At 34.0% G+C, this 13959-nt stretch overlaps 1 protein-coding gene across 8 annotated transcripts in view; it reads left to right on the top strand.

Moving 5' to 3' along the window:
* The window catches only part of CAST (calpastatin), an 81549-nt gene that overhangs the window by 40720 nt on the left and 26870 nt on the right, over positions 1-13959 (top strand). For 6 of the 8 annotated variants that reach the window (XM_032214356.1, XM_032214355.1, XM_032214351.1 and 3 more), the window contains 11 exons: positions 2979-3044; positions 4100-4150; positions 5882-5938; positions 6029-6145; positions 7733-7825; positions 7902-7964; positions 9112-9210; positions 11488-11568; positions 11656-11709; positions 13471-13569; positions 13808-13900. In XM_032214356.1, coding sequence (XP_032070247.1) covers positions 2979-3044; positions 4100-4150; positions 5882-5938; positions 6029-6145; positions 7733-7825; positions 7902-7964; positions 9112-9210; positions 11488-11568; positions 11656-11709; positions 13471-13569; positions 13808-13900 — 873 coding nt within the window. The remainder of the gene's footprint in view (positions 1-2978; positions 3045-4099; positions 4151-5881; positions 5939-6028; positions 6146-7732; positions 7826-7901; positions 7965-9111; positions 9211-11487; positions 11569-11655; positions 11710-13470; positions 13570-13807; positions 13901-13959) is intronic. The other 2 variants (XM_032214354.1, XM_032214358.1) reach the window with 1 other exon arrangement.

Here is a 13959-nt window from a genome sequence, read left to right as displayed (position 1 = left end):
CTAGTGGTGAATTTCAATTTATTTTACTACTGGTGCACATGTGTACGCTCAAACACATGTGCTCGAATGCATGCGTAGAAGCGTCCAGATGGGTGGGTGGAGCCTCCCGCCACCACTACCGGTTCGTCCGATTTGGGGCGAATCGGCAGGATCCACTTCTGCACATGACACTTGGATGTTAAAAACAATGTTTTGGATTGACTTAGATTTATTTTATCTGCTGTAACATAGATTTGATATGAAGCTGTGAAAGAACCTTCAGATGTTGATGAACTATTATTTCTATCATCCACCACTATTGTCATTATGGCTGGGGCTTTGGGGAATTGTAATCATCCAGATCTAGGATAAGATAGCTTTCATGTTTGCATGATAGAGGTAGAGTTTTGTTAAAAAGTAAAGTGATCGTTCCAGCTAAACTTAGAAATGGCCAAATAAGTATGAAAAAAAATCCTGCTAATGAAAGAACAATCTATCAACTAGCTTTCCACAGCTCAAATTATGCAATACTAAATATTAAATAAAGCAAGCACATTAAATGTGACCTGTTAATGCAGTTCTCTGCACAGTAATTTATAAATGAGTTCAACTGAGCTGACTGCATTTTCTCTAGTAAATGTTCATTGAACCACAGTCTAAATTCAAGGGAAATAACCAAGAAAGAAACCGAAGAAAATAAACATCTCCCAGAATTGAACCAATAGAATCATGAGGAAATCGAACTATTCAATGAACCTCAATATCTTGGTAACAAGTTCTTTTGGCTTTTTGGGAAACCAGCATACTTATAAGCAACATTTATAATGCAAAGCTATGCAGTGTTTGGGATATGATTCAGCAGTTTATTTCATCCTTTGTTTTGAATAGTGAGGACACAATGAGCTCATATAAAAGCCATACAGAAGTAGTTTAATACGATTAGAAGGCTGAGATTTTGGTTTTATTTGAGCGTGGAAATAAAATGACGTGTATCCAAATAATTTTCCATTTAAAACAAAAATCTTTTAACCTTTCATTTTTTAAAGTCAAGATGTTACTACCTCTATATCTACTCTCTTATACCTTGGTACATTTATTATCGGTCTGCTGTGCTGAATGTTGTACTTTCTTATAGTTTTCTGTTATCACAGACACATGCTGTAAAGTAAAAAAAAAGTAAAAAAAATTTAAAACTTTTCCCATATTGTCAATTCAATTCAATATTTTATTAGGATTACAAAATAAAAATTAAACATTAAAACAGCTCATCAGAACTGATATGGGGAGAGTGTTACAATGGGCTAGAATTAACGCCCTCTTAAATTTAAAGACTGTTATATGATATACTGTAACTATCTCACTGGTTATTGAAGGGAGATCTGATTGTTCAAGAAAATGTTCCTGGGTAGAGAAAGACAGCTGCTGTTGGATTTCCTGATGTTTAATATGTTGTTTAACTGAACTAAGTGTACACTCATAGGGAGTTCCTTCTTGAAGAGGCCAAGATGTTGGAGTTTTTGTGAAATAGTTCTAATCCATGTTGATTTATATTTTATCCTCCATAAGGAGAGTCTCAAACCTGTGGGAAAGAACATTAATTTCAGCTGGTGTGCTATAATGCAAGCTCATGCACCTGTTTCAACCTTGGGCATACTGTCTGTGTGTACATGCATAGTCAGTGGTGCTGTGCACACTCAACTATTTCACTGATAATCCCTGTACTTCTTTAATTGAAGATGCTGTCATTCTGCATTTTCGGCAATGGCCCTACACTCTCTTTTATGTCAGGATTGGCAAATATCCATTTCCAAAATGGGCCAAGATGTCAAGTGGCAAGTCCATTCATTAACCCAGCGAAGATGTTACATCTCATAGAATAAAATGATTTAAGTATATTAATTATGTTTACTTTATACTGTAAACTGTAGCATACTACATTATCTAGAACTTTTGTATATCAATTTAGGGAATAAATACATTTTGTTTTCAGTTGAAAGGTTTTTTCTTAGGAATCTTTGTACTCAGAAAACAGAAAAATCACCTCATCTACTTAATCTGTAGTCCATACATGGATTATTTCCAAAACTCAGAAGGATCAAGTCTTATTTATTCCAAGTTATAGAGTGAGCAGATAAGACACAGAGTTAATATTTCTGGAATGAAATTAAGAACAGAATGAAAGAATTTTATCCTCTGTCTCCCCTTTTCTGTCCACTTTTTTTTAGAATTTCTAATTATCCAGAAAAGGGAAGCTAAAACTTTTTTAAAGGACAAACTTGACATTTATATATAGTATATTTGAAAAGGACAGGTTGTACCATCAGAAATAATATACAATAAGGTTTAACTTGGAGTACATTAATTGAAAAAAAATCAGTAGTTGGAACAAGTTGATAAATCCAAATACTTATCTTAGCATCCACATTTGTCAAGGCAGCAAATCTATAGATTGACTCTGCAGTGCTGTGGATTTAAAGGGGGAAATGTGCTTCAGAGCATCAGTAGCCTTCATGTACCATTGGTCAAATTCCTTAAAGCAGTTACAGTATTATTATTTTTTATGGGAAACAATATTTTTAGATTAAGGAGTTAAAACAAATGGTACAGTTTCCACCACATCTATTTTAAAACATCTTTATTCTTTCAGTTTCAAAGTGCTTCATGGCCCTAGTCAATAACTGGAATAAATAATATGATCTTTGTCCAGCTTGGGAAGAACCATAATGTTTGGCTGAATGACACATAGGAATAAAAATATACGCATAATTTTTTAAAAAAACTTCACTACATACTTCAACAAAATAAGAATAAGAAATAAGAAGCCTAGTTATTTTTGTATCAATCAACAGATATATTTTGCTAGCACCTCTCCATAATTTCATCAATATAAATGTGTTCACCATTTCGTGAGGATAGAAAGATAAGATTAGTAAGAAGTTTCCTTATTATATCTTGAGCAATTTCTTTCCAAGATCCTGAGTTTGTACTCCCAATACTAGGCTTCCTCAAGCCAACAGCAGACACGTGGAGTGGACTCCCAGAAAAGAAAAAGAAACAGGAAGAAGGTGATACAGACCCTGGGTTGTGTGTGTTTATGCTTGATAATAACAGCAGCCACATTGCTAGCATGTGCTCATTCATTAGTTCTAAACTAATACATTCTAGTTTATGTCTGCCTTCCTTTCGTATGATCACATTGCAGTTTCTTCTGATGGCACAGCACACTTTGAAAACGTATCGTAGAAAAGCAGTCTAATAGTATTTCTTACCATTTAGTCTATTGTGATTAATACTTACCGTATGTCCTAGAGAATGATATAGCTTTGCTTTGGCGAATTTCTTCTTGTCTAAAAGAGAAGAAAGCTAGAGGTTTCTGCTTTTCTGCTTGTGTTTGAAAATAATTGTACAGTATTAAAATTTGTTGATGCATTGGAGAAAAGCTTTTATTCAAATTATAAAGAGCTTAGTTAATTGAAAGTATAGTATTATGTAGAGTTTGAAGTATGCAATTTATATATTGCTAATATAGATATTTATATATGTGCTTAATATTCAAGATGATGTAAAAGTAATTTTAATTTGCTCTAAATCCCACTTTCTGATTTGAATTTTCTATTTTTTCCTCTAAGCCATGATTTAAATTATTTTCACAAATACCACCCTAACATTTCATTGTTTGTTAACTAATACATTTAGATTTCATTTTCTTCATTCTGCTCTTGTCACAGATGGTAAACAATTTTGCCTATGCACCATCTAAAGTTGTTTTTGTACCATGCAGAGTTTTACTGTTTTTGGCTTTTATTTTGTGTATGTTATATATATATTTATAATGTATATGTACATATTGTTATGTGTATATTGTTTTATTCTTGGTTGTTAGCCATCCAGAATTTGCTTAAGATGGATGGTTATACAAATGTTTTAAATAAATAAATTTTATAAGTCTGTGTTATTTTAAATATCCATAGAAATAGTTTTGGGGCTTCTTAGGTATAGCTTTCTCACAAAAGCTCCAGAGACTTTAAGTTATACAAAGCTTGCAGAAAATCTTCCTGCAGTAGCCACTGAAAAATATAAATTAAGTAATTATTTTTTATTCTTTTTATTCATATTGTAGGCAACACCAAAACCAAAGGCAGAACCTGAAAAAGTACTACAGGATAAAAAGGTAGGATGAAAAGCCTTTATTCTGAATGTGCATTAAATATTTTATTTATTTTGTCAAATATGTACAAGATAATAGGTATAAGTATAAACATGGACATGAGCAGAGGAAATGGGTGCGCTTATGCATGCCCCCTTACAGACCTCTTAGGAATGGGGTGAGGTCCACGGTAGACAGTTTAAGGTTGAAATTGTGGGGGTTTGAGGTTGTAACAACGGAGTCAGGTAGAGCATTCCAGGCATTGACCACACTGTTGCTGAAGTCATATTTTCTGCAATCGAGTTTGGAGAAGTTTACCTTGAGTTTGTATCTATTGTTTACCCGTGTATTATTTCGGTTGAAGCTGAAATAGTCATTTACAAGTAGGACGTTGTAGCAGACACAGGTCAGACCTTAGTTGGCATAGTTCTAGATTGTCCAAGTCCAAAATGCCACCAAAAGTATGGTGGCATAAGATATTCTATTGTGAGTGGAGTAGATTAAATACATGCAATATACTTTTTTTCCTTTTATTTGTTCCCATAGGTTTACATGGTTTTATTTTGTTCGCTTAACCTTCTCTTATTCATATCAAAGATATTTTCTCAACAACACAAGAACCAGTTAGGATTAGCATTAGAAAAGCCAGTGGGAGCATCCTGGCAGTCACTGTTTCAGCTCCTCAAAGAAGCTGCGCCTTTTTCTAAGCTTGTGTGATAGCTCTGGGGGCCCATATGTTTTTGAATGAAAGAGATAGCAAATATGTTCCATCAAGTCAAATGCATATTGGGATTTGTGGGACTGCACAGCTTCTGTCTGAACTCAAAAAAATTCAGATACCAGCCCACATTTCCTTTTCTTCCATTTTGATTGGAACAGCTGCAGTCCTTTAATTGTATTGATAAACAGAGTGTTGTAAATTCAGTTTTTTGAAACTGAGACCTAATTTGATGTAATGGTTAAGGCATCAGACTAGAAACCAGGAGTCTGAGTTCTAGTCCAGCCTTAGGCATGAAAGCCAGCTAGATGATTTTCAAGAGAGTTTTAACGTGCATTTGCAGACTTGATTGTTCTCTCCAGGTGTACATATCTTCACCAGAGCATTCACAAAGTAATTTTAAAGTTCACAGGTCAAATCCAGCCCACTGGCCTTGAGTTTGACACCCCTGCTCTAACACATAGCAAATGATTAAAATTTCTTTGTTGCTATTTATCAATATGGATTTTTGCTGCATAAATATAGTTATCCTATATCATTTAAAAAAATCTTTTCTTAGGCCTTAAGTATACCATGCAGAGAGCTAAGCTCTTAACAAAGAACTGAATAGCAGATTAAATGATTGCAGTTTTGAATTAAAGCTTGTATGAACATTATTTTAAACTATATTAAAGTATATAGAATGAATGGGCTTATATTAATTTAATGCATTTGATGGTTCAGCTTTTAAGTACTTGTTATCTTTAGAGAAATCTGATACTAGTGGAAAGTTAGAATATAAACTACTACCCTCCCTTTGAATAACTGTGTCTTAGTGGTGGGATTTATATTTTAATAATCAGGCCTTGAATATATAACAATGATAATGTAATTACATTAGAAGATTTATGTCTGTACAATGTTGAAATTTATACTGTGTAGGAAAAGTAATAATATTATTTGGTTATTTTGTTCATCATGCAAAGTATTCTGTTCTAGAATAAAAATCAATATAAAAGAGGTTTGATTAAATTTTCATATTTCTGTGTGTGTTACAGGCAGATGAATCCCAACCTGTCGCTCCAGTTGAAGGGAAGCAGAGAGATCCTGGAGGGGTAATTGATTTACATATTATGATAAATATTAGTTTAAATGTAAATTAGTATAAACACATGCATAAAGGTTTAAAATATACATTTGTGCAGGCAAAATGTTCAAGCAAAGATTCTTTAGGGAAGGAGCCTAAGCAACCAAGTTTGGGAAAAGAAGCCGCTGCTCAAAATGCCAAGTCAACACAGTTGGCAACAACTGAAGAAGGAAAGGTAAGGTGATTTTTCTAATGAAAATATTCAAGTAGCATTTCTGGACACACTCCAGAAATTACTGGGATTCCTAACCATAGGCCATGCTAGGTTAGAATTCTGGGTATTGAATTTTGTTAATCTGGAGAGCAGCATAATGAGTAAAACTGGTAGAGAAGGAATCCCAAAGACTAAGGAGGACAAATGAGGGGAAATGTATTTCTACATAAATCACTTTGGTAAATAACTTTCACTTTTTCTGAATTCTTAAAACAGGTAAGAATAAATTCCAGATGTGTAATTACAACCTGTTCTATATAAACTTATGGTTGTGGGATTTCTTTTTGTTCTTGTTGTATTTGTTCTTGTTCTCTTTGTTCTTGTCTGCAGAGCAGTAAGACAATTTCAAGTAATTTAGACTTATTTAGGTGAAACCTCATAGTTGGTCGCCTTATTGTATCACAAAATTGGCCAAATCTCACTAGCAGGACACACAAGCCACTCTTTGATCCTGCATAATAGCTGAGGGCATGCACTTTGCAGTAACTCAATCTGGTTGTTGAAAAATTTACTTTAAAAAGCTTTACTGTAGATTAAGAACAGTTTCCATTTAGTAAGCATTGGTTAATATAAAAGTACTTAGTAAGGCAGTAGTTAGTGTATTAAATTGGGTTAGATCATATTCGTACTATGAGTTTATTGAATTATTTATTATTGAAAATGTTATTTTCCTAAACACTTCAGATTTAATGTACCACTGTCTAGAACAGGATTGTGCATGGCCAATAATTTTTTTTCCCCTTTCATATTTTTATTTCCACAGCTAGAATTACACTGTTGATTCTTTTGTTAGGCAGTGTTCTAGTGTTATTGTATCTCATAAACAATAAAATACTAATTAGAACAGTGTTTCTCAACCTTGGCAACTTGAAGATGTCTGCATTCGCTGGCTGGGGAATTCTGGGAGTTGAAGTCCGGACATCTTCAAGTTGCCAAGGTTGAGAAACACTGAATTAGAAATTAAAATATAACCACAACTGATCCCAAAATTTTTGCTGCTAAGTGAAACATTTGTTCAGTAAATTTTGCCCCATTTTATGACCTTTCTTGTCCCAATTGTTAATTGTTAGGTGAATTGTTAAGCAAATCACTGCAGTTGTTAATTTTAGTGACACAGTTGTTAAGTGGATCTGGCTTCCACATTGACTTTGCTTGACAGAAGGTTGCAAAAGGTGATCAGATGAACCTCAGGACACTGCAACTGTCATAATAATGTGAACCAGTTGCCAAGTGTCCAAATTTTGATCACATGACCTCAGGGACGGCTGTAAGTAAGTGTGAAAAACAGTCTTGCATCTCTTTTTTCAATGCCGTTGTAACTTTGAACGGTCACTAAATGAACTGTTGTAAGTCAAGGACCACCTGTATGTGCAAGGTACATTTTTACAATAATTCTGAATTATGCTTAGGATAAATGATTTCATGATATGCTTTTTATTTATGGCCAGTGTAAAATCATGCTTGAATGACAATTTCTGCTTAGAATTTGGGCTGTTCTAAATATTAGTGGTACTTCGTGTTGGCTGATCTTACTCTTTTCCACCTTAGGCTAACACTGACAACAAACCATTGGCTTCCAAGGTAGCTGTTGGCACAGCTGGAACAGTTACAGCTGCTGCTTTGACTGCTACAACTGCAGAGGTGAGTTTAGTGGTGGTTAGTAGTATGTGTATGTGAAATTATTTATTAGCTCTCAGAAATACATTCTTATTTTCAGACTAAAGAAGACAAACGGGCAACTCCTGCCCCAGTTACTGCAGACAGTAAACCAGCAGAAAAGGTAAACAAAGGTTTATTCACCGTGTATTCTACTGCAGCATTTTTCTTCTAATCAAGCACAATTTTAAAAGTAGCTAGCCAGCATGGATAATCTTGATATTCTTTTTTGTATATCCACAGTCAGCTTTATTTATTTTTTAATTCCCCATCATTACTATGCTGACTTCTGAGAAAATAATATATGGAGATATAGTGTACTACATATACAAATGTACACTTGTATATGTGCTACATGCAACACTTGAATAATCAAGTGTGTATGTGGCACACATAATCTTTCTCTTACTGCCCTGACTGGAAGGCTTTGTTCCTCCTTTTGTCTTTTTAAGCTGCCTGACTTATGGATAACTTTTTCCTCACTTTAAATCTCTGCCTTTTTGCTTGCTTGCATTTGAGTAATGTTTCTGTTTGTCTATAAATCTCTCCTCAAATCCTTTTTACTCCTCAGGTGCTTTACTAAATTATCCACTTCCTTTTCTTTTTCCTAGCCATTTCTTCTAGGTGTGGTCTCTCTGAGTCAAGATTACTGATGTCAAGAAGAATCATAATCCTGTATTAGCTTTCTCTCTAGACCTCTGTCTTCTTGTACTCATAACACCACACCTTTTATATCTTTTCAAATTCAACATTTGTTTCTTTCTCTTACCTCTTCTGGGTGACTTTTCCCCCTCCTTTAATTCTGATTTTCTGAAAAGTTTATCATTTTTCTATACTAAAAAGCTCCTTATCTCATCTTGTGACCCAACTGCCTTATTTTCCAAGCCATCTAGCATTTATCTGCATTTTCAAATCCTATTTCCTACATTCTGCTAATTACCTAGATATCTGGATTTCTAACAGCTGAGTTATTTCTTTCTTCTTTTAGCAAGTCTCTGTCATATAGTATTGATCAAATTTGTTTCTCCAATGGTAAAATATCTCCCGGGTTACATAAACTATAACTTTGGATATTAATATTTCATGAAACATTTTACAATCTAAATAATAAGTTAGATTTTACTGTATTGATTTTTTAAATGTTTGATTATAATAGTTTTGAGCTGTATATATATTTACTAAATAAATAATAAATGTATTGCCCAAAAAACACACTAGTAATCAACTACTCCATGCCAGTGCTATATATTATTGAAAAAATGTTTTCCTAGTCTGATTTAGATACTGCCTTAGATGATTTAATAAATACACTTGGAAGTCCTGAAGAAAATGAACCACCTGCTCCGACATATACTGGACCAGAAGTTTCGGTATGGATTTTTTTCTATAAGAACCTTATGCACGAAATCTGCATTTTTATAATTACATTTTGTAAATGTAGATGCAAATAAAATAATGTTTCATTTCCTCATGTGAATCCTTGAACATTAGTGTATGTACCTCTATTATGCATTTTTCAAGTTTTTAAACCATATAGAAATATGGATTAGTTGCACTATGGTGTTTTTTTCCCCTATTTCAATTATGGGAGGGATTCCCCCTTCATTTTTTATCTTCTGTTGCTTATCTGCATATTGTGATTATTTTATTTCACTTCAGATGTTAAGTGCAAATGAATTTAAGAGAACTTGCTTCCATGGGAATAGGTCTAAGTGAAGTGACTGACCTGAATTTTCAGAATGTAGAATTGTTCCTCATAAACACATTTACTTAACATGATAGGTGTATTTATCGCACAATGATTTAAGCTATGCACAGATTTTCAAAAGACAGCCCATTTGAGAATCTCTGTATATATTTCTGACTCATTTGCAACATGTTCTGAAACATTAGAAACAGCTTGCATCTAGTCTGTTTCCTTTCTTAAATAGTTCCATTATTCATGTTTTCATTTTACGTTCATCATAGAATGGTAATCTGGTCTAGATTAGAGATAGCATTGCATTTTACATATTAGAAAACAGGGAGGTTGAATGATAATCTAGGCTTCTTGCTCAGTTTCTGGGAGGAATAAAGTTATAGAACAGTAAAAAGGAAGAACTGCTTCAGACAATAATGTTTGAAAATATGTCTGTACCTATGGACTTTCTTCCCTCTCTTTGTAATAAAAATGCAGGAGAAAGAAGGTTGGCTACTTACAAACTCTACCAAGAATTAATATAACCATCATTAATATATAACTGGGCAGGTTAATGTTTTTTTATTATTCACATAGTCAGATAAGAAGAAGCTAATAGTTGGATCTCAAAGTATAGAGAAAGAATAATAATCATTTTCTGCACTCTAAGCAAGGGATTTTTTTTCTTCAAGGTGTAGTGAGTTTATTTTCATTTCCAATAATTAATCCTAATCATTAAATTATACTGATAATTATCACCACCTACCAGATGGTATATTATTTTAAAACCCAGCATGTTTTAAATATTAGGTAAAATATTATCTAATTTGTTAACTGCAGTTAATGTGAACTGCTGTTCTCGATTGTTAGATAATTGAGGTAAAATGGAATTTGTTCTGTACAACAGTGATAGAATAAGAGAACAGAAAAGACATTTACAGATATAGACATCAGCTTGTATTGATTTTTCCCATCATAAGCAGTCAGTGACGTGCGGTCAGCTTTAGCCCTGGTGAGGCACTTTTTAGACTTGTGGACTTCAACTCCCAGAATTCCACAGCCAGGCATGCTCAGTTCCGATTTAAAACAACAGCATTTTTCCCCTTTGCAAAATAAGTTTTCCCATTCTTTTTCTTCTCCCTCCCCCTCCTTCCTCCCTCTCTCCCTCCCTCCCCCTCTCTCAAACAGACACACGCACACAGAGAACTTCGATCCCTCTCTCATTCACTCACTCTCAAACACAAACACAGAAGTTGGACTGGATATATTTTCCAAAGGCTTGAAAGCAGCTCCTCTGCCATACCCCCGCTTCCCCTGCTGCCTTCCGATCAAACTTTTTGAATTCCTCCCCCCTCCCCACACGCACCTTTTCCAGCTGTTTCAGAGACGATTTCAACTCTGCTTCTCCCTGCCCTGCCCTGCCCTCCCCTCTTGAAAAGCCAGAGCTCTGTCAGACTGAGCTAGTTGCTCCCAGAGAACTCTAAAAAGCCTCTAAAAATGCCCTCTACAGGAGGCGAGAGAATACGTGCCTCATTTGCATAAGGAATTCTTTGCTTGTTAACCCTTGCTTAACTCTTAAAAGGTGAAAAATTCCTTATGCAAAAGAGGCCCCTAGTTCTCTGGCCTCCTCCTAGTTAATACTGAGAGCAGACACCAAGCCACTGTGACTTGAAATCTGGTAGCAACTACCCTGGCTTAATTTATTTTAAGAAAATTATTTAAAATCCTTTTCTTTCCCTGAGGAGACTGGTGAGGCCCCGCCTCCCTTGCCTCTAGTGACTGCACGTCCCTGTAAGCAGTCATTTTTACCAAATATTAGGGATTACTATTTTGCATGGATAACTAGCATTAAAATGAACTTAAAATTATATTTTTCTTAATAAATTGGAATCTTATGGAAATATATTTTATGTAAGTATGAATTAATTGTTGAGCTCAAGAATAAAATGTAACTTTTCGTTTTATGTAGGACCCAATGTTGTCCTTAAACATAGAAGAATTGGGCAAACGGGAGAGCACAATTCCTCCAGAATACAGGAAATTATTGGAGGTATAAACTATTCAGAGTTATATTCCAACCATTTTCTCTAAGGCAAACTGGTTAAAATATTATCACAAACATACTTTTCTTTTTCAGAGTAAAGGTGATGGTAAAATAACTTCTCCATCGGTTGCAGTAGGAGAATCACAGGTATGGTTAATTTGTTCAGTACAAAATATGAAGATAGAAAATTATTACTGATCTGTAAATAAAAAGTTATCCATACTTGTTTCAAACACAAATAAAATAAATACATTTAGGCAATAAAACCATGCAGTGGTTTGGATTTAATCTCTAATTGGTGGTTGGGAGTGCACAGTAATTGCAACATCTTAAACGTTTTGGGTGATCCTGAGAAAAGATGCTTCTGTTTTAGGATGTTGCAGTTAGGTGCTAACTTTATGTTCCCACCTTCTCCAAAACATCTGAAAATTGAATCTAAAATTTAATCAGAGAGAAAACTGATTTCTTGGCATGCAAACAATTTACTATATATGAATAGTCATGGTCTTATTCAAGTGACTAACTCAAACCACTAGAAATGTGAAGGTTTAAACAGTTTGTTTGAGAATCAAACAATAGTAGTTAGTATTATTTTTGATAGTATAATTTTTGTTGAATTCAATAAGTAATCTCTAGGATTCGATACAGAATGTTATGTAGAAAAGTTTTGTACTTTGTGTGGAACAAGAATTGTGGATTCAGACTATAAGGTATGGCTTTTCATTTCTCATATAAAATATATGGGGCACAGTCATTGAATAAAATTCCGAATCCCTTTTAATTCTGTAATTATATTTCAACGTCTTTTGCTAAATTAGGATGTATAGTTTCATGTTGGTGACTAATCACAGAAGAAAAATCAATCAAGGCAAAATTTTCTAATAGACTATAAGGGGAGACAATAACATTTTCTCTGTTAAAATTCTGTCAGAAATGATTTTTAAAAAAACAAATAAATAGTAATTGTGAAAAAAAGATAGATTCCCAGTTTATATTCAAACAATAGCTATCTTTTCAGAATAATTTTGGAAGAATCAGGTATCTGTACAGGGAAAAAAATCCTTCTCTGGTGTTTTAATGGTCAGTTTTCTCTTCAACTCTATAATCATAGTTGCTGAATTCAGTTATTGTATCAATTATAATGGTGGTTTGGTTTTGCCATTGCCTGACTTCCATTTTGGATTAATGTAGGTAACTCTTGATTTACAATCACAACTGGGACCAGAATTTCCATCATAAGTCATTGTGGCCATAAGTCAAGTTGGATCCGATTTCATGACAATTTTATGGTAGTCATTAAGTGAATAATCATGGTTCTTTAGTATATCATGTGGCTGTTAAGCAAATCCAACTTCTTAAAGGGCGACTTTCCACAATGGATGGAAATTGGGGGAGGGGGATTGCAAATTACGATTATATGAATGCAGGATGCTGCAACAAGTCATTGTTGTAAGGTGGTTGCCAAGTGCCTGAATTGTGATAATGTGACTATAGGGGTGATGCAATAGTCATAAGTGTGAATGCAGGTTATAAATCACTTTTTCCAAAATCATTGTGAATTGTTGTTAAACAAATGGTCTTAAGTCGAGGAATCTCTCTGTATTTTATTTGAATCATGCCATTAAAAAACACTCTTGATATTATGTGGGAATGCAATCATTGAATGGCCAAGAACTGCTAGAAAAGCAGGCCATTGCAAAACTAGATTGCAAATCATCTCTTTTTTCCCCCCTTTTGCTTCAATTTTGAAGTTACTGGTTCTACTAATAGAGAATGATGGGTATTTCCAGATTAGAAATTGGCTAGTTTGGCTATGAAGTATTTGCATTAAACTATATGGTGCTCATAACCTGTAAAGAGCTATTGGGCAACTAATATAAGTCTAACCCAGTTTATGTTTTCATTTAGCCAACAATGACAGACGATGACCTTGCAGATGCTCTGTCATCTGATTTCACTTGCACTATTGTACCATCTGCTGGAGAAAAGGAAGTCAGGCCAAAAGAGGTACTGGTTTTGCTGTCTTTTAAAGGAATATTGCCAAGCTTGAAATATTCATGTAGAAAGTAAGTTTTAATACATTGCTTTAGCAATAGCAATACATTTAATTTAATACATTGCTTTTAAAACATTGATACACTCATAAATACATTAATGCTGATTTAATGCATTACTTTTATAATTTATGCCAATACATTTTGTGTTTATATTTATTTATTATATATTTATATTTTTGTGCTATAAGCCTGCAGCAAAAGATGAGCTTTTACAAGCCCATTCTACAACATCGGTCAGCAGTTCGGCTCCTCCCAAAGAGAAGAAACCAAAACTGGAAGAGGTAAATAGATACGTTACCATATTTAATGCTCTAATACTCAAAAATAGATGCACAAAATT

This window comes from Thamnophis elegans, chromosome 3, assembly GCF_009769535.1.
Source record: "Thamnophis elegans isolate rThaEle1 chromosome 3, rThaEle1.pri, whole genome shotgun sequence".
NCBI lineage: Eukaryota > Metazoa > Chordata > Lepidosauria > Squamata > Colubridae > Thamnophis > Thamnophis elegans.
This window is presented reverse-complemented; position numbering and strand designations above follow the sequence as displayed.